This window comes from Mesocricetus auratus, unplaced genomic scaffold (assembly GCF_017639785.1).
Source record: "Mesocricetus auratus isolate SY011 unplaced genomic scaffold, BCM_Maur_2.0 Super-Scaffold_100676, whole genome shotgun sequence".
Lineage (NCBI taxonomy): Eukaryota > Metazoa > Chordata > Mammalia > Rodentia > Cricetidae > Mesocricetus > Mesocricetus auratus.
The window spans coordinates 2,493,278-2,516,172 of NW_024429266.1; the positions used below are offsets into that span (position 1 = coordinate 2,493,278).

Consider the following 22,895-nt stretch of genomic DNA (forward strand, 5'->3'; position numbering starts at 1 on the left):
TGTTCCCAAAAATCCGTTGACCCCGAAGAGACTGAACTTTTGTTGGACCTTGCAGCCAAGTTAATTATATGTCTTGAGATCATTTAAGACTCTGTAATTAACCTGCTAGCCTACTGTGTACTCAGCCCATTTAAGTTTAACTTGCCTTTAAGAGAACAATACAACCAGCCTTGCTTCCCTTAGATTTCCCACGCAATCAGCTTTTACAGCCTAGGCTAGTACATAGCTTTAATCTTAAATGATGTATTCTTCCATGCCCCAACGCAGAATATTGTTATGTGTGTATATATTATAATGTGGTGATCATTTGCTGAAAGCAGCCAACAGATCGAAAGCAACCATAAAACACATTCTACCATAAATATTGCAAGCAACATAGATATAGCTCGATAATGTCTGTTGTAATCTTGAGTGCTGCTCAGGGTCAGTGGGGGGTCAGCAAAGCAACTTCGTTCCTTGCAAAGCTCTCTGGAATATTCTGTAAAAAAATCCTCATTTCATTCCTGTGACATGTTTTATGTGTTCTTTAACAAACGCAGAGCAAAGCCATTGATTAGGGAGAGGCACAGCACACAGACACAACTAACAAAACAGTTTCAGACTCACACAACAGACAGACCACAGCCTGCAACCACAAACTACAGGCAGACACAGGGAGAGAAATGAAGAATTGCAATGTGGGCTTGTTCTTGGTCAAATTAACCTAAGAGGATGTTGCTTTGGTTTCATTACTTAGTGTGGCATTGATGCATTTTGGAGCCTCTGGGGTCATCTTGAATGCTTTGATTGATGTGCATCTTCATAAGGGAACATTATTTTCCCCAAGCAAGATGACCGGTTTTTAGTTAATAAAAAGCAATGCATGGTGGCAAATACCTGTAATCCCGGCACTGGGGAGGCTGAGGCCAGAAGATTGCCATGAGTTTCAGGCCTGCTGGGGCTACAGTGAGAAGTCCTGTCTCAAAAAAGACTAGTGGGTATGTCAATGGAAAGAAATCTGCACACCTAACTACATAAGTGGAATGTTTGATGCAGAGGATGACTCCCCCCCCCCCATTGTCTTGGTGGTAACAGAGAACACACCAGGTTTAACTTGAACCTCTCATGGGAAAAACAAGCTTTGTCATTATTTCCCTGAAACTTATCTTAGTGACTGTCTACCGGCTGCTGGAAGCACTTGGCATTGTGAATGACATCTACCTGTTGTAGGTAGCCTCCTGCTGGCTTGGGGCATCCATGTTGTGTTAATTCTGTGTGCACGAAGTGGTACCTTCAGAGAGGTGCCGAGCCCCATCAGCATTCTCTGCACACAGTGACTGCACAGGACTGGCCGGGCAGGATCAGGGTTTATGTCTCACACACTCGGGGGTTTTTGTTGTTCTGAGTGTGTCTTCCACTGGGAGGTCAGTGGCTGTGCAGCTCATCCGAGAGGCTCGTGTGCATTTCTGTTCCTGCTCATCACGGAACCTGGCTGGCAGAATGTGTGAAAGAGGGAGCCCCCTCCCTTCGTCTTGCCAAACCTACTGTCTTCCAGAAATGAAGAGTGAAGAGTCTACCCTCCTTCTGTTTGTGTCCTTGGGAACCCGCAATATCTTAATTCCTGGAATATAAAGAATTTTTCAGGGACTGCGTTTGGTCAGTTGTCAGTTTCAGAAGCGAAGTAAGAACGTATAGCTACATGTGAGGAGGGGGCGGCTGCTGCAGCATCCTGGGCTCTCAGACATGTCCCTTTTGGATTTGGATTCAATGCCAAATTTCACTGGTGGGAGGCACCACAGGCTTTTATTCTGTATTGGGTTTTATGACACTTCTGAGGCTTATTTTTCTTTAGTGCATACAGTCTTAACATGTAATCAGGCTTGTAAATATCGAAAAGCTGCATTCATCCTTCATGCTTTTGAAAATGATCATCTTTTTAAGGCATTCAATGTTATGGTACCAAACAGTAGCATCCTGCCCGCAGGAGATTCCAGCCAGTATTCCGTCTCTATTGCACGCCGATAGCCAGGCAGCCTCTAGGGGGCAGCAGAGCTCCAAGTAAGACCTGTCCCCCTGCAGGTGTTCTCAGGCTTACTGTCCCCCTCCTCCTAGGTGTCCCTCCAGCAACACCCAGCCTTCCCTCTGCTCAGAGGACCTCTTCCTCGGTGCCTTACCAAAGTGGGACACTCTGTGGTCCGGCCTCCTGTGCTCCACTAGGCTTTTCACCCCCCCCCCCCCATCTCTCCCACTGTGTGAAGCCTTCGTGATGGATCTGGCACCATGACATCTTGCTTTGGGAAAATAATGTTCCATTATGAAGATGTACATCAATCAAAGCATTCAAGATGACCCCAGAGGCTCCAAAATGCACCAATGCCACACTAAGTAATGAAACCAAAGCAACGTCCTCTTAGGTTAATTTGACCAAGAACAAGCCCAAATGCCTAGGAGGACTGACAAGTCAATGCTGGAAACAGAAGGAGCACTCCCTGTGTGTCCATGCACATGTGTGTACAGCCTTGTCTGTGCACGCACGTGCAGGTATGTGTGTGTGCGCGCACGTGTGTGTATGAGCCAGAGGATAGCCTTGGACGTTGTCTCTCAGGACCAGCCACATTGTTTTGCTGTTGGTTGCTTTTGAGGCGTGGTCTCCCTTTTCCCAGGAGCTTACCTAGTGATCACCTGTCTTAGATTTCATTTTAGTTTTTCAGTTTCGGGACTGAACTTGGGTCCTTATGCTCGCAGCTGAGCCTTCTTCAGCTCCGTCATGAGCATGCCTTAATACATAGCCACTTAGTGTATAGGTGCCTAGCCACTAATTTGGCTTCTCTGATGTCACATGGCTTCAGCATTCTTTCTGACTAGGGAGAAAGGCGGAGGATGTTTGGAATGAGCCACAGGTGCAAGGAAGACTTTAGCTTTGGCGGTGCTATTGTAGGCTGTGCCTTGCGAAGAAGGCGTTAGCTTTGGCGGGCCCGGTGTAGGGTATGCCTTGGCTTTTCTCCTCTTTGATGGGCTTCTTCATCAAATTAACTTCCCAGCCTGTTTCCTTGCCCATAAAAATGGAATTGGTTGAGGTGATTGTATGACTTACCATCTAAACTGGAAGGGCATTTGAAAGTGAAAGACTTTACAGGAAGGTGGTGGTGAACACTACGGTGCTAAGGGCTGTTTTGTACAGGGACTACTGAGATTTGGGGGCATGGAGGAAGACTCAGAATGAAGCCGGACTCAGTTGTGACGAGGATAAGAGATGCAAACCCACAGGGATACACAGAGTTGAAAACTACTGGAGAAACATTGGGATTCAGGGAGGCTCTGGTTGAATAGACCCAATGGGATTCTTTGTGTAGGTGTACATGCATGCAGGCACATGCACATGTGTGCACAAACACGTGTAGAGACCAGGGAACTACTTCAGTGTCATTTCTCAGGTGCTGTCAACCTGTCTTTTAGAGGCAGGTGTGTCACTGGCCTAAAGCACAGAGCTACCCTCCTCTGCTTCCCTGGCCCTGGAATTAGGCGTGTCTTTGAAATTACACTTTCGGAGGAGAGAGAGTGCTCTGGGAATTGAACTCAGTCCTTGCGCTTGCACTGGAAGTACTTTGTCTACTGAGCTTACCACCTCAGTCTCCAACCTAATTGGATCCCTGCTGAAAGGAAGCCAGGCTGAGGTGGCTGGGGGAGGGGGAAGGAATCAGGATATCAAGGGTGATTGGGTGGGGGCAAGGGGGGATATTCCCTAAACCGACCTAGCAGCATTCTTGCTACAACTGAGTGGTGCAGGCCAGACAATTGTGAACACCAAGCCAAGGTTACAGCGAGAGTCTGTGGAGGAGGAGCTGGGTGTGGGGCTTAGTGGCAGAGTCCCGTGTCAGAGACCTAGAATTCACCCTCAGGCACTGCCGAAAGTAGTCCCCACCCCAGTTAGCTAGCCTGAGAAGCCTGAGAGTGTCCTGGTGCACAGTAAGGTGACTGAATGAAAATGAGGACATGACCGCCCCAAGGTATTGTTGAGGAGAAGAGTTTTATTGCAGAGATGAGGGAGACAATGGCCAGAAGCTTCCAGAAGGGTCCAGACTGAGTGTGGCCAGCAGAACAGACTGGACAATGAGAGGAGGGAGATGGGGGGAGAGAAGAGAGGAGAGGAGACCAAGAGGACCAAGAGATCACATGGGAACCAATAAGGCACGCAGCCAAAAACTGAGTTATATAGGAATCAGAAGTGGGGTGGGGTGGGGTGGGGTGGGGTGGGGTGGGGAGCCCAGCCTCTGGGAGGGGCTTTAGCATAGGGCTGTGAGAAAAGCTGGGAGGAGCCACAGGTGCTGCGTGAAACTTGTGCCAGGCTTTTTTGGGACTTGAAGGTGATGACTGAGGACATGTGCGTGTTTAGAGAAGCCTGGAGAAATGATTCTGAACGTTTTCGTTACAAAGAAAAACAGAAGTTGGGAAGGAGGCTGGGGATATGGTGGATCACTTTCCCAGCAAGCACAGGATCCTGAATTCTAGCCCAGGATTTCAGAGGGGAAAACAGAGTTTGAGGGCCAACTACAGTGCATGATGTACACACATCTGTTGACCTGTGTCACTCAGTGCCTCTGCTTAATTTTATGCATTGTTTAAATTATTTCAAATAAAACTCACATAACTTTTGACATTTGTCTTTTGGCCAGGCTGATTTTATTTAACTTTGTCTTCTTTTTCTGAGAAGTCGTTCTGTTTAAAAAAACGATTTTTAAATAAAACTTCCTCCACAGTGAGAACGTAGTGCATGTACGGTACAAATGCTAAACCAACAGGGTTCTGGGATGACAGGTGTGAGGCTTTAAGGAATCAAGTAGAACGACCCCTGTGAAGTGCCTCAGAAGAGGTCAGAAAGACCTCTCCACGTCCCCTCCTGGGAGAGAAATGGGACAAAGCTCAGCTGACCAGAATGAACCGAGGAGGCCTGTGGTCTTTTAGAGACCGCTGAGGAGGACGAGCTCCTGAGCTCCCAACATCTCATACCTAGGCGTTAGTCACCCAGGGATGGAGACAGCTCTGAGGACACCATGCCCTGGTGCCGAGGGTGGGGCATTGATTGGCCCAGGACACCTGTGAGTGCAGAGGTCCTCCCTACACTTGCTTCTGGGCCGCTTGCCTGGGAATCTGAGACCGTCCCTGCTACCCTTCTTGTGCTACCTGTAAGGGCCTGCTTTTACTTAGCAACTGTGTCTAAATAATGGCTTTACCGTTATTTTAGGCATGGCTTTACCATGAACTTAGTGGTCTGAGCTGTAAATACCACACTTGCCGTGATGGCCAGGGCCCTCCCAATGCCAGCAGCTTGGTAGGCTCCCCACGATGGGCTCCAAGGCTGGATGCATCCGTTCAACAGCTGCCAACCCATCGCCGCCCCTCTTGCCTCTGTAAGCTCAGTTTTCCCGCAGTAAATGCTCCTTGGTGGGTATGTTCATCTGAACCAAAGCCACACCCTGTGCAGGTCTGGGGTGTTGCCAATGACCAGCCAGGTGGAGGGCGAGTTCAAGGTTTACCCTACAGACTCCTGGAAAGTGGGATCTTTGTACCGTAAACAACGATGTTGGCATTCGAGAGAGTCAAGCCAGAGAATGGAGGGGCAGGCACATCCCTCCGTCCATCAGCATAGCTTCTCACAGCCCCTTCTTTCTCCAGGTACGTGTACATTCCACTGGGTGGGTCCCAGCGTGGCCTGCTGGGGACACTGCTCTCTACTGCGATGACATTTGCATTTGTGAGCTACTGGCACGGCAGCTATGAGGACCTCTGGTGCTGGGCAGCGCTCAACTGGCTGGGAGTCACCGTGGAAAGTGGAGTCCAGAGGCTGCTGGAGAGGCCCTGTGTCCGGGAGAGCTTGGTGAGCAGGATCCGTCACTCTCCTCTGAGCAAGGAGAAGCTGGTTTGGCGGGGATGGTGGTCACCCGATTCACTCAAAACGAGCAGTTCTTGGCAGGCAATTTCAAAGTCTCCGTGTCTCCAGGAAGCGTGACTGGGGGCAGGGGCGGGGAGGCTGCAAAACCGTCGTTTACATGAACGGTTGGTTGGTTGGTTGGATGGGTAGATGAATGGACAGACAAACGGGTGTTGTGACTATAAAGGTCCAGGCATTTATTATAGATAAATTACAAAATCCGGATAAGAGGAAATAGCTAAAAAATTGACGGTGAGACTCACTTCTCTAAGCATGTTCTGTTTGAGCATGCACACTCAGCACAGCGGCTTACAGTGAATGCCGTGGCACTGTCTGTGCACGCACACTCACAGTGAATGCCGTCTTGGTGCTGTCTGTGTGTGCACGCTCCGCGTAGCCACAAACGGTGAATGCCGTGGTGGTGCTTCAGCCACCCCTCCAAGCCAGCAGGCCTGTGTAGAGCCCTTATGTGGGTACTTCATGATTTGTTCAATCGTTAATCATTTCAATACAAATCGTATCGATATGGATCTCATAATCGGGATGAATTCTCCTGTCAGATAAAACTGTCAGGTTAAGGGTCCTCTCACGATCACAGCTCACTGCGTACCAACTCTTACCGTCCTATAGATGAGCCGTCAGGTCCCCCTCCTCCCAGACGCCCTTGCCAGTTCCGAGTGACGCTGCCATTTTCATTTTTGACAGATGCTGCTGGTACTAGTTTAGCAGACAGATGAGGGGCAAAGCCGCATTCTGCATCTGTAGGTGTGACTGGGAAATTAATTGTACACTTCCCTCCGTAGGTGTCTTAAGCACTGCACATATATTTTGCCTTGTAAATGTGGCAGCTGATACATGAGAATCTCGCAGGAAATCAGTGTTTCTGAGTATGAACAGTGTTCTGCCAACCCAAAGAATGGCCCAAAAGGAAACAAAAGTCAGTGTCTGCACTCGTGGCGGACTGTGAAATGCCAGAGAAGGGAAAAAAAAGATTAATGTGGATTAAACTCTACCCAGCGCATGAGACTAAGGCAAATGCATCTTAGACATCATTGAGACAGAATAAAGGCATTGAAGCATGTTTCAATAAAGAGAAGGGCAGTTATCTCAGTAAAAGCTGACGCAGAGCATCCACAGCAAAGCAACACGTTGGAAGGAGTGAGTATATGCATGCATATATTTACAGACAAGCATTTGGGGATTGGCGAGATGGCTCCCAGCACCCACGTGTACGCTCACAACCATCTGGGACTCCAGTTCCGGGCAGTGGGGGGGGGTCTGATGTCCTCTTCTGGCTTCTGAGGGTACTTCACTCATACGCACAGACCCACACACAAAATTAAAATAAATCTTTAAAAAAGATAGAGGTTTTACTCAGTAGCGGTACCCAGCATCTGGAAGGCAAGAGGTGTCTGTAAAGTCTTTGGGAAAAATAGTGAAAGCCATGGCAATGGCATGCAGGATGTCCTGCAAGGCCATGTCTTACGGATGCCTTCATTCTCAAGACAGAATGCTCACCCTCACAGCCTGGAGACGTCCCATGAGATCCAGAGGGTTCCTTCCCTCTCAGCCTCAGGTACTCTGCCTCCATGTTCCTTCCGGAAGGAGCTAATACTAACCTTGAGCAGAATAGGAAGCAGGGCTCTGAGTCACACACTGACGGAGCTGAACTATGAAGGGAGTAACCCGACTGTTCTGCGTGACCTATTGCTGACTAAATTGGGTTGGAAATAAACCAAAGAGGAAAGCTCACTCACTGAAGGCTCGTGGACACAGGATTTGCCGCTTTGCAGGTCGCCGACCCCGAGGCTCTCGAGCGCTTAATGCATTTGATATTACACTCACAATTCAGGCACCCAGGCACACAAGAGCTTTAGATACATTTTGGTGAAATAACTCTATTACATATTATACAAATATATTCAATTTAGTCGTTAATATATTTTATAAAGCTTTATTTTTCTTAAACGTCTTTTGTCCTGGAAGCCTGGCCTGCATGGTGTTTGTGTTAACTTTCTCACTGTTGGGACAAAAGCAGCTTGAGGAAGGAAGGTTGGTTGGGTTCCAGGGATCCGTCATGGAGAATAGGGTGTGGCAGCAGGGGCAGGAGGGAGCTGGTCACATTGCGGCCCCTTGCTGTCTGGAAACCGAGAGAGGAGAGCCGTTTTTCTCAGTTAATTTTCCTTTACATCTAGTGTGAGATCCCAGTCGGTCAACCCAATGCAAACTCCCTCAAGATGAGCCCTGAGGTTTGTCTTCCAGGGAACTCTGTTGTCAAGTTGACAGCCCGTGTCAGCCACCATAGTGATCCTGGCGGCTCAGATTCTGATCTTGAGTACTGGGCGAGCATCTGCTGACCACTTAGGTCAGTGTCTTCGTTGGCCCGGGGTTGTCGGCGTGCAGGTAATACTTGCGTTCTTAGGTCTTCTTTGTCTAGAGTCCCTCTCCCTATTCTCTGTCTTATAATTTAAAAAGAGCCTGTTTTCCTTTGACGTTCCAAATGCACATAACTGGGATTTTAGAATAATGTATTTATTGTCACGCGGGGCGCATGTGTGGAGGTCAGAGGACAGCTTTGGGTGGAGCTGGCTCTCTCCTTCTACCTTCCCATGGGTTCCTGTGATAGAACTTGGGCTGCCAGGCTTATGCTGCGAGACATTTACCCACTGAGGCATCTCACCGGCTTCCTCGGCTTCTGCAACAGACTCTCACCCCCCCCCCCCCCGCTAGCCTCCTCTTCTTCTCTTTCCACATTTTCATCCCTCTCCCCTCTCTTTGTCAAAATCCACATAGAGACTTGACATTCTCTTGGCACTTGGTTTCATATGACTTTAATCTCTCTAGTTTTTCTGATAGTTTTTTTTTCACAGTGAGTCCACTCCCTTGCCTATGCCTTCTTTGGTATTTTTTAGGGTTTTCTAGAGAAACAGTACTAAGTGTGTGTGTGTGTGTGTGTGTGTGTGTGTGTGTGTGTGTGTGTGTGTGTGTTAGGATAGAGAGTCAGGCCATATGGTTATGGAGGCTGAGCAGTCTACACCTGGGAGAGCTGATGGTGTAAGTTCCAGGTGGTTTCAGAAGACAGGAGACCTGTATAAATCAGACCAAACTCAAGTATATGCCTTCATGTGTATTTCTGTACTCTGTGCATGGCTGGCAACAGAGGCCAGAAAAGGGCATTGGATCTCCTAGAACTGGAGTTACAGACAGCTGTGAGCTGCCATGTGGTTGCTGGGAATCACACCCAGGTCCTCTGGAAGTGTAGCCACTGCTCTTAACTGCTGAGCCATCTCTCCAATCCCCTTATTTTATTTAAATAATTCAAGTCTAGGTAGCTTAACTGTGGCCTCTGGCCACCATCTTGAACAGCACAGTTCTAGAACATACCCCCTTTCCACAAAACATTTTTTTAAATAGCATATTCGACTCTGATAATTTAGTTTTTTTTTTTTCGTTTTACTTTATATGTGTGAATGTTTTGCCTGCATGACTGTCTGTGTTCCACGCTGCGTGCAGTGCCAAAAGAAGGCATCCCAGATCCTCTGGGAGTGGAGTTGCTGCTGGCTGTGTGCTGACAGGTCCCCTGAAATGGCAGACAGCAAGTGCTCTTAACCACTGTACCATCCTTCCAGCCCTGACGTCAGTAATCCAAAACTGTCTTCATCAGTGGTGCCGCGCCTCGTGGATCCAGCTGGTTGCTGAACCCCTTTCTCGACTCCCTTGCAGCTCTCTTGACTCTGAACCCGTGTCCCCTCATCTTCAGACTTCCCATTTGCTATCTTAGCGATGCTGTCATGTCCCGGGTTACCCCAAACCGTTAGCTGTCCCCTCTCTCATATACAGTTTCTTCTGCCCCTCCAGCTTGATCTTGAGTGTTTTGTTTTGTTTTGTTTTCAGTCGCTGTGTAGTCACTGGAAGCCTCCTGACCCACGGTCCTCTCCACTAGTGCCTGGTAACCAAATGGCTCCTAACTAGTAGCTCTTCTTCCGTTTAACCCCTCAATCCATCGCCCGCCCAGTGCCTGGTGATGCTCCTTAGTGAAAACCCAGCCGCACCGCTCTCTTTCAAGCGCAGTGGCTGGGGCTGGAGAGATGGCCCAGTGGTGAAGATCGCCGGGGTGGCTCTTGCTGAGAGAGGAGCTGGGTTCAGTTCCCAGCACCCACATGGCAGCTGCCAATGGGCTGTAGTGAGTTCCAGGGGATCCACGTTCTATATTTGGTGCCCTTGTACACCTAGCACGTTAACATGCCTGTATGAAGGCAAAGACACCCATACACATAAAATTAAAATATATAGCTAAAAGACAAAAATAAAACTCAACTGTGGCTTCCCATCTTCTTAGTGTTTAGGACGAACTCAGAGATCCCTCGGGGCATTGACTTGAAGCCTGTCCCATTGGCCCCTGACCCTTAACCGCCCCCCCAAGCCACAGCTCCCTCAAGCAGTGTAAAGAGAAGCCTTCCTGCCAGCCTGGTTCCAGAGCCGCATCAGTCCCAAATAAACACACAGGAGGCTATATTAATTATGAAGCTGTTGGCCTTGTTTGTTTCTTACTGGTTAGCTCTGACTTAAGTAATTACCCCATAATTGTTAATCTAAGTATTTCTCTTACGGGAGAAGTTTCCGGGCTTCCTACCCCATGGCGTTACATCTTGACTTCCTGTGTTTCTCCTACCCAGAGTCCTCCTCGACTCTTAGTCCCACCTCTCTTGGTTCCCTATTGGCCAACAGTGCTTTATTGACATATACACAGGACTTCCCCAACAAAGCAGGTTTTTAATCTCTGGGGAGGGGGGATCATCCCTGCCCACCACACCCCAACTCTTCAGACTTTGTCTTGGTAGACATCTTTGTTTGTGAACCCTGTGCAGGTTTTCCTGGTTCAGGCAGACCCCTCTGGGTCATTCGATTGGGATACCACATGATTCTCTCCTCTCCAACTGTCACAGCATAATGGGATACTCTTAGATGTTTTATCCCCATCTCCCTCACTGATTTCTGAGTGTCAGGGGTTCAGACGGGCAGCTTATAATGATAGTTAGGATAACACCGGGTGCAGTGCTTTTCTGAGTTGAAAGAATGGTGGGTTTGACTTCACTGAGGAGAGAAGAGAGAGGGGCCTGTGCAGTGGTGTGGACAGTGCAGGTTGCCTGCCAGACACACCCAGGAAGGTAGAGGGCTACTGAGCGTTGTGCTGGGGCCTTGTTTCATAGCAGGGCAGATCCTGATGGGTCCGGTGATAGCCAAAGGCTGCTTTAGCTCTCTGTGCCGAATCTGTGCATGAAAAGGCTAGGAAAGAGGCCACCTGCCTTATCTCCCGCTGCTTCCCAAGAAGGGACCCTATGGGCCCTGACTCTGGGAGGCACAGACCTGTAGGAAGCCGGCAAAAAGGCATTTCCAACCAAGCTCCCTTCCTGGTTGGAAGTAGAGGAGTTGCTGAGGCAACTCACTCTTTCCTGACAAGGTACTCTCCAGGGAGCCAGAGTCTGTGCTCAGCCTTGAAATCTCTTAGTTAGCAGTGGCATTTCAAAGCATCAGAGATGACCCTGCTTTTCTGGCAGCCTGGCCTTGATCTCTCCTGGGAGGGAGACCCTTCCAGGCTGCTTGTCAGTTATTCCCACGCAAAGGTGAATCCATACCCCAAAGACACTGACCCACCCAACCCACTCCCCGATTTCCATTTCAGTGCATGATTTAAATGTGCCTCTTCTTTTCTCCCCACAGTGTCTGCATAAGCAGACTGAATTTTCCTCCTGCGGAGCAGTGAGATCTCCCGCTTGTAGCTTAACTTAGGAGACCTGCCTCCAGGTAGGTCTAAGGGTTCTAGAAGGATCTGATGGTTATCGTAAAGAAAGCAGACCACGGCTTTTGGTGGTGTTTGTTCCGACTTCTTGGCTGTATTTACTGGTTGATTTTGAACAAGTAGAGAGGCTTCTCGCACTTGGCAGATAAATGGGCTGAAGAGGGCGAGTGACAGGCCATGAAGGGCCAGCGCCATCACACTGTGACGCCATCCACACCATGACGGGCTGGAACGCAAGCAGACAAATGGCTGACAAGGCCCAATGACATCCACACGCTGTTGACTCGATACTGTGAGCTTCCCGACTCACCAAGTGACAAGGCACACGGGTGCCAGCTCACTCAGCTAGAAAGGTCACAGCCCCAAGGGCCTCTCTGAGGGGGGGATATAAAACGATGCCAGCCTCAGTGGCAGCCAGTCTACTGTCCCTCCACTTGAGTCCAGGGCAGCAGCGAGAGACCAGGTGCTCCTGGACATAAGCCCCGTTGGCATCAGAGGCCTTCCAAGACTGAGCACACTTAGGCGTGACCAACCTGGCCCTTCGTGTCTTACATTTGGTGTCTTAGGTGGGGAACAGATTGTCAAGCAGTAGAGAACTCTCAGCCAAGTGCGGCACGGTCCCTTTGTCCCTGTCCCATGCTCCGTGTCTCCCTTCCCCGTTCCCCTGGATAACAACATTCTGGCCACCGTGCACCAGGGAGTCTGTGCAGTCAGCCTCTTCTGTATGTAGATGGACAAGAGTCTCCCTTGCCTTCTCATCAGGAGGTCACCTCAGTGGCAGGCACTTTAGATTCAAGACATGACAAGACTGTGGGATAGAGCTTGTATCTGCCGGCAGCAAAGTGTTCTTGTTGAAAAAGTAACTTGTTTCACAGTGTCAGGGAGCACTGACCCACTTAACCTTGTCAGGTATGGCTCAGAAGAAAGGTCCAGCCAAAAATAAAAATAAAAAAAGAATTGGGAGCATGTAGCTGCTATTTTGGATGCATGGTAATGTTTGAGATAGGGATGGGGGAAGGGGAGGGGAAGGGAGAGGGAGGGAAGAGGTAAGGGAGGGGAGGCTTTGGCATAGTGTCCAGGTTCTCCTGGACTCTTGTCTTAAGCTCCTTCTCCCACCCATTCAGCTCAGGCTGCAGTAGGACTAAGGTCTCCTGGCACTGTTGTTCCATGTAAGAACCCAGCACAGACTCAGACCAGTGCCTCATGGTGCTCCACCGATGAACTTGGGAAAAAGAAAAACTCCTAACATACCCACTGAAGCCCTCTCTGGGTTTCCTCCTTAAGCCTAGATCTCGTCCCCCCCCCCCATCAAATCCAGATTAATTCACTGGAAACAGCACGGTTGGAGCTGCCAAGGTTCCTGTTGTCGAGAGAAGCTCTTTTCTTATTCCCCTAAATAATATGCTCACATATTTTTATGACACGTAGTTGTATGTGCATACGCCGTGCCGTGCCTGTGTGTGTGTGTGTGTGTGTGTGTAGCATGTGTGAGTGCTCATTTTAAAGCTCCGAGAAGGCACAGAGTACAGGACTTCTAAAATAAAATCCCCCCCCCCCAAAGCATCTCGCAGTCCTCCAAAGACCCAGAAATAAACTCCGCTTAAAAAAGCAGGCGGAGCAGCTGCTGGCCTTGTTTGAGAAGAGCCAGGCTGGCAGCCGCGTGCCTGCAACCACCCTCACAAAGTGAGGGGCACGCTTTTCAGTTGAGTCCTGCTTCCTCTGCCGTTGGCCCCGCTCAGGTAGCAGATTGGAGTCAGTGATGGAACGCCCCCTGACTGCTGTCTCATGAGGGTGACAGAATAGACGGCCATATATATATATATATATACAGACATACATACAGACATACATAAATATATGTGGAGGACCTTCAGCCAGCCAGCCGCGCTCTTAAGTGACGCTGTTGGTGCAGTGATGGCGTTGGCATAATGGCGGTATAAGGAAACTGCGTTCTTGTTGTGTTGGGGGAAGAGGAAGTCGTGCGTGTCGGAGGCGTGCGATGGGGGTCACAGTCTCTTGCCTCCTCGGGGGACATCACCCCTGTGCTGCATACCTTCTTGTTTCTGCTCTCTGTCGTTCCCAGCCTGTGCTGTGGTCTAGCCAGAGGTTCCGGGAAAGCAAGCAGGGTAGGCTCGCCCTCCAGAGGCCTTGCTTGGCTGGCCTTGGGCCTCACTTGCGCTAGGGACTGGAGGGTAGCGTTGTCGCTCTGAGGAACGAGGAGAATAGGGCTGTTAAAGGAAAGGCTACGTGGACACGGGGCTTCTTTCCCATGTGCCCTTACTTGGCGGTGGCAGCAGCCCCTCTGGGGTCAGTTAATACCACCGGCTTCACAGATGAGGGAGGCGGAGACAGGAACAAGTATTTATCTCTACTCTGTGGAGGTGGGATGCAGTCGCGAGTGATTTCTTTGGAGCATCCTAAATTTCAGACGTGAAGGATATTACTGGATAAATCCCCGCCACCCCACATGAAGCACCTGCCCGTGTGCTCTGCATATCTTGGCTGCTGGCATGTATTGAGCATCTGACTAGGCGATGTCCAGCCCTCAGCCGTCCATTCTTGGAGAAGCTACAGTGTGTGTGTGTGTGTGTGTGTGTGTGTGTCTGTGTGTCCATATGTGTGTATGTCTGTATATGTGTCTGTGTCTCTGTGTCTGTATGTCTGCCTGTCTGTGTGTTTGTGTGTGTGTGTCTATGTGTGTGTATGTGTGTCCATATGTGTGTGTCCATATGTCCCTGTGTGTGTGTGTATCTGTGTGCACCTGTATATCTGTCTGTACCCATGCATATGTTAATGAACATGTGGATTCTAGAGGTCAGTGTTGGGGATCTTTCTCTATCACTCTCCACCTTAGTTTTTTTTTTTATTAATTTACATTCCAATTACACCTTAGTTTGTGAGGCAGTCTCTCACTGAACCCTCAGCACACCCTTGCCTACAAGCCCAAGGAGTCCTCCTGTCATCCTTCCCCAGTGCTGACGTTACAGGCATGCTGTGTCCGGATCCTTACATAGGTCCTAGGGATCTAAACTCAGGCCATGTCACCTGCGTGACCAGCACTGGATCCCCAGAGCCATTTCTCCAGGCTCCACAGTTTGGGATTTAATCGTAATTTCAGGCAGTTTTGGATGGGGTAACTAATCTGAAAACTCTGTCCAGTGAAGTAGGCCTTATAGAGGCAGTTAGATTAGTTACATGTAGCTTAATGATGGAGATGTAGGTATTCTACAGTGATGTGACCTTTGTAGTGTGAGCTTGCACAGACTGAATGGCTGTCATATCACCAGGTGGTAGACTCTTAGGGGACCACCATGGTGTCTCTGACTGATGGAGGTGTTTTTCTTCAGTGAGCCATCACAGGCTGCCCTCTCCCCTGACTCCCAATTCCCATGTCCATTCCTTAACAGCCACTTTGAATTCTCTTAGTCTTCCCTCTGATGCATCCATCTTTCTGAAGTCTATGCTAAGTCACTCTTTACGTTTGACTTGCGTGTGATGGTGTTTTGGGTGAGACTTTGCCATCTTAGTATTACTCCCCCCTTCTCTTGAAACTCGGTGTTTTGCATTGTCACCGTGGGAGGTGTGGCTCACTGCAGAACACTGGAACACCCTGTTTGCCCTCCTGCTCCCCAGCTGAGCTTGCCTTGTTTGCTGCTCTGAGAAGGTTCCCATCACTGTTTTTTTCCAGATGCTCCTGTAGGGGTGAAAAATCCTTCACACAGAAATCCCCCTGGTCAGATGGTACCCGCGGGTCTGTCAGCGGACTTCTCCTGGGGAATGTTAGACCTGCTGTTCATCAGATGTCTGACCTGTCCTCCGGCTCCTTGCTACCTTCCTGTTCCCGTTGCCCTGAGCCAACCCTACAGTGTGATTTGCTGGAGTGCATCCTTTCATGTCTTTCTTAGAGAAGGATCATGGGAAATGCATTTTAGAGACCCTTTATATCTTAAAAAGTATCTTTTACCCTCTCTATTGATATCTGATATGGGATTTTATGCAGCAAAGCAGTTTCTCTGGAAAATTTGAAGAGATTTGTCTTGCATTTTTTTTAACCTTTATTTTTGGGAAATGCCATTTCTGTTCTTGTTTCTTTGCATAGGTTTAGTTTTCTTTCTAGGGGCTTTAGTGCAAATTTTTTCCATGTTCTCGAATTTCATCGCTTCTATAACTTCTTCACTTTAGAGTTTCTCAGGTGCAGTTTATCGGGGGTGAGGGGGTGTGCTGGCTGGTTTTATGTCAACTTGACACAAGCTAAAGTCATCTGAGAGAAGGGAACGTCAATTAGAAAGAGACTTCCATGCATTTAATCCCAGCACTTGGGAGACAGAGGCAGGTGGATCTCTGTGAGTTCCAGGACAGCCAGGGCCACACAGAAAAACCCCTGTCTCAAAACAAAACAAAACAAAACAAAACAAACAAACAAAAGACAGGGTTGACCTGCCTGTAGGACATTTTCTTAATTAGCGATTGGTGGGGGAGGGCCAAGCCCATTGTGGGTGGTGCCATGCCTGAGCTGTGGTCCTGGGTTCTATAAGAAAGCGGACTGAGCAAGCCATGAGGAGCAAGCCAGTAAGCAGCGCCCCTCCATGGCCTCTGCGTCATCAGTTGGCTCTAGGTTCCTGCCCTGCTTGAGCTCCTGTCCTGACTCCCTTCAGTGATGAACAGTGATAAGGAAGCATAAGCCGAATAAACCCTTTCCTCCCCGAGTTGCTTTTTGATCATGGCGTTTCATGGCAGCAATAGAAACCTAACCGAGGCAAGGGAACTTGGTTGTGTGGGCGTGCAAGAGGAGAGAGTACTGCCCAGGTCTTTAACGAGCTCCCTGTTTTCCTCTGTGGCTTGCTCTTAACTTCTGGGAGCATATGCCATGGGTCATGTCCTGTTCTGGGGTGCAATGCTTTCTTTCTCTTTGGGGACTGATATTTGGGTATCTCTGCTATGTGAAATCCTTGTCTTTGCTGTCTCCTAACACTGGGCTGACGTTCCTTACCCGTTTCCGTAGCTGGGGCTCTGTGCTGTTTTCCAGTTTACCATCAGTTGTGCAAGGTTTGTGAAGACATTGAACCTGTGGCTCTTAGAGGGGCTTTTTCATGAGGTTCTTGACGGAGCATTTCAGAGTGTGTTACCTCTCCTCTCTTTCTAATTGTTAAAAATCAAGGTTTACTAGGAAGCAGGCCTTTCCCCAAAGCTGTTGTTTTTGGTTGAGCAGGATACAGCTGAAGCCACCCCCCATATCCTCGGTTAGTTAGTGGTCCCAGGGGACTTCAGTGTTGCCTGGAGAGAGAGGCGCCAGGACCGTGAGCAGCTATAACTTTGGCATGATGGTCATCAGGCTTCTGGCTTCCCAGCCTTGCGCCATGACTGTTTATGCTCAAGGGAGGTGGCCAGGGTATAGGGTCACTTAGTGGAAAGCCTCCTAGAACTCCCTTTCCCCTGTTTCTTTCTAGCTGATAATTCGCGCGCTTTAAAAATACGCAGCGTGAAGGCTGAAGCCATATTGAATGTCCACACCTAGCAAACATGCCCTGTTCACCTTGGTTCCAGGATGCAGCCAGTGTGCATGAGCTAAGAACTGCTTTTATTCTTTAGTGACATACTAGAAAGATAAGTCTTTGGTGATGCAGAAATGCATGATCTATACGCTGTGGGTGCTGTGTTCATGAAAAGTCTGAGTGGGTGGGTGTGTGGCCTACATGGTCTGTGTTGAGTAGGTGTGTGGTCTCCATGGTCTGTGTGGAGTGGGTATGTATTCATACATGGTCAGTTTGGAGTAGATGTGTGGTCTTTGTGGAGTTGGTGTGTGCTTATACATGGTTTGTGTGTAGTGGGTGTGTGGTCTTCATGTGTAGTGGCTATGTGGTCTCCAAGGTCTGTGTGTAGTGGGTGCGTGGTCACCATGGTCCATGTCTAGTAGGTGTGTGTCTATATGGTCTATCTGGAGTTGGTATGTGTTCATATGTGGTTTGTGTGTAGTGGGTGTGTGGTCTCCATGGTCCATGTGTAGTGGGTGTGTGGTCAGTTCACCCACTGATAGAATTCTCCTATTGTTGAGTTTGAGTTTCTCATTTTCTTTCATTTGCAGATGGAGCTTCTGTGAAGCTTCCAATTCAAGCTCCTCACACATATGTGCAAACATTTCTTCAGGGCAGATACCAAGAGAGAGCAAAGCATAGCAGGGACTGTCAAACTCTCCCTTGGTTATGTCTTCTGTTGGATGGCCTGAAGCTAAAACTGTTCCACCAAGTGCTCCCCACCCACCCCTGCCATAAAATGTAGATAAATATCCAAGTATGGATGGGTCCACTTCCAGGCTCTCTAGTCTTATTGTGCTGACCCAGATGGTTATCTTTATTTTAAACTCTAGGGTTTTATAGCATGCTGTGTTTCCTTGTAGGCAAACATCTTATTCCTCTTTTGATTCTTTTCCAGAATTTAATTGACTGCTTTTACACGTTGGTATGCTCTCTCTGTCTCTGTCTCTCTCTCTGTCTCTGTCTCTCTGTCTCTCTGTCTCTCTGTCTCTCTGTCTCTCTCTCTCTCTCTCTGTGTGTGTGTGTGTGTATGGGCGTGTTTGGTCGCATGCACACCACAATGCACATGTGAGCAATGGAAGACAACTTCATGTCCTTGCCCTCTAGCTCATTTGTGGCAGGGTCGTTCCTGTTCAGTATGACATAAACCAGGCTAGCTCACCCATGGGCTTCCTCCATGCCTCTAGTCCCAGCCCCCACCCCCTGGGATTACAGACATTTGTGCTGCTGTGTTCGTTTGTATTTGCCATATGCGGATCTGAACTCTGGTTGTTAGGGTCGTGTGCCCAGAGAGCCATCTCTCCAGCCGACACGTGACTCTTTAGGAATCGATGAGGCTTCCCAAAGCTCCCTTTAGTGTGTTTGCTGCAATATATTGGGTGTTATTTGAATTGTAGCACAGCTTCAATCATTTACATTGCCTTAGCTTGCGTGCACTGTTGAAACAAAATTTCCGAGACCAAATAATTTATAAACAACAGAAATTTGGGCTGGGGTACAGCCTGGTGGGTAAAGCGCGGATGTGCAAGCATGAAGGTGTGGGTTTGGATCCTCAGACACCACTAACAGTGGGATGCTGTATGAGCATCTACAACCCCAGAGCTCCTGTGTCGGATGGGAGCCAGGCCCACCAGCCTGGCTGGCAGCAGGCCTCCCGTCCAGCGAGAGGCCATATCCCAAAGTGCGAATGTGTAGAGCAGAAGAGGGAGGTTCCAGTTGTTCTTTCTCTGGCCTCTGCATGGGCACACACTGGCGCACAACCCCAATACACACAGACATGGGTACACAGACATACACACGTGGACACACACACATGAAATCCCATCCTCCCTGTTCAAGAGGGTGTCTGTCCACCTTTCCCAAGGGCTGAGCCCTGTCCTCCTGACAGAAGGGGGCCCCACTGTCCTTTTGACAAGACTGATGGACTCCTGAGAGTTGCTGCCCCCTCATGATTTCATCACTTTCAACACAAAGTCCAAGGTCTGGGATTCACTTGCCATCTTCTGGGCCCCTCTAAGGGTCTTGGATCATGTCCTCTGCTCCGCTCTCTGCCGCACACACAGCTGTCTTCTAGGCTCCTGCTGGCTCCACTCAGCTGCTGCTGCTGTCCTTGGTGGTTATCCCATGGTCCTGGCGTCTCCAAAACGCTGGGGTCTTCTGCTGCAACTGGGCTGCGCTTTCACCAATAGCCTCTCATAGGCTGACTTCGTGGAGCCAAGCTTCAACTTCTCTGCATGACTCCTTCAGTCCTGGGCCTTCAATGGCTGCTGAGGCTGCAGCTTCACCAATGGCCTCTCACAGTGCCAAGCCTCAGCTGCTCTCCAGGACCCCTTCGTGCCTTCAAAATGAGCACCTCCTGGGTGATGTTTACAGTACCAAGCTCGGCTGCCAGCATGAGGTACAACCTCGCCTGCCTTTGAAAACAGCTTCTGTGTGCTGACTCTCAGGAAACACTTCCCAGAAGATTTCACCTCAGTGATGCTGGTCTCTTCTTAATCTCCACTAACTTCTCAGCCCCAGCTGACCAGCATCAAGGGTCCCAGCAAAGCAAAGGTTTTGCTTTAGTAGTTCTGGTATCTTATTAATCGTAGTGGATTCTTCAGTCCTAGCTAACCAGAATGACAGAATCTTGCATCTCAATAGCAAATGTCCCTGGTAGAGTCTTTAAACTTCCATCAAAAACTTCATATGCCAGGCCTCTATTCTCTGTACTGCTGTCAATGTTCTCACCTCTAAGCTTCCACAGAACATTCTTCTGAGCTCTCAACACTCAGTGGCTCTTCTAGACCAAAGTTCCAAAGTCCTTCCACAATCCTCCTCCTAACACAGGTAGGTCTGTCACAGCAATACCTGACTATGAAGGTACCAACTAGTCCTAGTTAGGGCTTCTATTGCCATAACAAAAACACCAGGACCAAAAAACCATTTGGGAAGGGAAGGGTTTATTTTAATTATGGTTCCACAGCATCAAAAGCAATCAGGACAAGAGCTCAAGCAGGGTGGTAACCTGGAGACAGGAACTGATGCGGAGGCCATGGAGGGGTGCTGCTTACTGGCTTGCTCCTCATGGCGTGCTCAGCCTGCTTTCTTAGAGAACCCAGGACCACCATCCCAGGGATGACATCACCCACAATGGGCTGCACCTCCCGTCAATCACTAATTAAGAAAATGTCTTACAGTTGGATTTTATGGAGACATTTTCTTAATTTAGGTCCCCTCTTTTCAGATAACTCTAGTTTGTGTGTCAAGTCGATTTTTTTTACATCATTCTTATTTTCATTTATGCAACTTAATTTGTATTTTTTCAGGCAGTGTGTAGAAGAAAGTTAGCTTCTGGTTTTATGTCTTTTTAATTTTATGTGTATGTGTGTGCCTGTGTAAGTTTTCTGTGAAACGTGTGTGTGCAGCGTACCGATGTCCCCCAGAAGCCAGAAGAGAGAGTCAGATCCCCTGGAACTGGAGTAGTTACAGGGGGATGTATTGAACCTGGTTCCTGCTCAAGAGCAGTAAATGCTCTTAGCTACCGAGCCATCTCTCCAGCCCCTTATCTTTTTATGACTTGGATATTAGGATTATGCTAATGTTGTGGAATGGTTTTCTATTTTTAAAATAGTTTCTGTGAAGATCACATTTCCTTTCATCATCTGGTTAAACTTGTGCATCGAGGCCTCCTTTGTGTTCTTTGTTTCCACAACCTTGGTCATTTCCAGTCTTCCCTGGCTATGATTTCTCCATCTTTCTAGCTTTTCTATTGAAATTTCGGGTCATTTATTTTTAATGATAATTACTGTTTTCGTGGAGATTTCTAAGCATATTTCTGTGAAGACAACAAAGGCTTCAAAGTTCCTTTCATAACTTCCTCTCATGTCTTCCCTGCTTGGTTTCGCGATCATAATCACTGATGCTTACCTGTTTCACTGCTACTGAAATAGGGACTTTGGTTTTGAGACTGAAACAGAGACTTTGGCTTTGAGTGGGACTTCAGCTTTTGTGCAGGGTCAGCTTTCCCATGCCTTGCTTACCGAACCTTGTCAGTGAGCGTGGCCCTCATGACCGTAGAATGTAGCACAGGCTCAGATTGTTCACGGTCCAGATGTGTTTGAAAATCACATGTGCTCTCTTCCGCGTATCTGTCTGATAGACAAGGCCTGTCAATTCTTTTCATTGTAGTAAAGGTAATGTATATAGTGTAACATGTACCCTTTCCCGCCAGCTGCCTGGGTCCCGCCGATGTCTCTGCCCCCACATAACACAGGAGACACTATATTAATTATGAAGCTATTGGCCGTTTGCTACAGTTTCTTATCGGCTAGCTCTGACTTAATTATTAACCCATAACTGCTAATCTGAGCATTTCCACATGGTCTTCTCTTACCGGAGAAAGGGTCTGGACCTCTTACTTCTCTTCTGTTCTATATGGTAACTGATTGTGTCTCTGTTTCCCAGAATCCTCCATCTCTCCTAGTCCCACCTATCTTGCTTTCCTATTGGCCAACAGTGCTTTATTTATCAACCAGTAGGACAAACATATACACAGAAGGACTTCCCCCATCAGTATAGTATAACTTTCCATTTTAATCGCCATTAAACATAAAATTTAGCAGTGACAGGTTCATTTACATTGATGTGCCAGAGGTTTCCATCAGCTTACTCTGTGCCCATGAAGTAGTCCCTGGTAACCACTGTTCCATATCCTGTGTGACTCTGACTGTTCCAAGTGTCTCATTCAACCAGTGTCCACTTTGGGTCTGGCATGTTCCACTTAGCTTATTGTCCTTAAAGTTGTATTGTGTATCAGAGTTTCTTTTTATAAACTGAGTAGTATTCCATTATATGCTACATTGTATCAATTCACTAATCTAATGATAGGCATGTGAATGGTTTCTTGTTTTTCCCCTTTTAAAATCTTTGTGTGGCATGTGTGTGTTCAGTGTATGACATGTGTAGTGTGTGTGTGTGTGTGTGTGTGTGTGTGTGTGTGTGTGGCTGTGGGTGCCTGTGGGTGCCTGTGTGCCATGATGTATAAGCGGTGGTGAGAATACAGCCTTGGGTGTTTTTCCTTTCCACCTTGCTTGAGACAGAGTTCTTGCTTGCCTTCATGCTCAACAGGCTAGACAGACAGCCTGTGGGCTTTTGGGGCTTCACCTGTCTCTGCCTCTCATCTTGTCATGGGGACACTAGAACCACAGGATCATGGGTACACTAAGACCACAGGTTCAGGGATCTGAACTGGGCAGGCAAGTATTTCACACTCTAGGTCTCTCATTGTCCAGCATTTGGGGTGCATCTATCATTTGCTCATTTGAATGAGCTGCTGTGAACATGGGTGTGTAAATACCTGAGTTACTGCTTTCTTTACTCTTCTGAGTATCTGTAGAATTGAGTTTCAGTGGGACATGGTAATGCTACATTAATTTTTGATGATCCACAGGCCATTTTATGTAGTTTCTGTAGTATTCCACGTTCTCAAGAGCAGGAAACAAGACCCCAGATTGTGATACAACCTCAGCCATACTTAACTGTGTGTGTGTGAGAGTATGTGTAAGTCTGTGTATGTATGTATATGTGTATGTACACATGCGTGAGAGAGACAGAGAGAGACAGAGACAGAGACAGAGAGAGGACATGCAGGTGTCATGGCATCCGTGTGGATGGA

At 48.3% G+C, this 22,895-nt stretch overlaps 1 protein-coding gene across 4 annotated transcripts in view; it reads left to right on the forward strand.

Moving 5' to 3' along the window:
- Window positions 1–22,895, forward strand: part of Hhat (hedgehog acyltransferase) — a 236,536-nt gene that overhangs the window by 160,009 nt on the left and 53,632 nt on the right. For all 4 annotated transcript variants that reach the window (XM_040737187.1, XM_040737188.1, XM_005082856.4 and 1 more), the window contains exon 10: window positions 5,653–5,854. In XM_040737187.1, coding sequence (XP_040593121.1) covers window positions 5,653–5,854 — 202 coding nt within the window. The remainder of the gene's footprint in view (window positions 1–5,652; window positions 5,855–22,895) is intronic.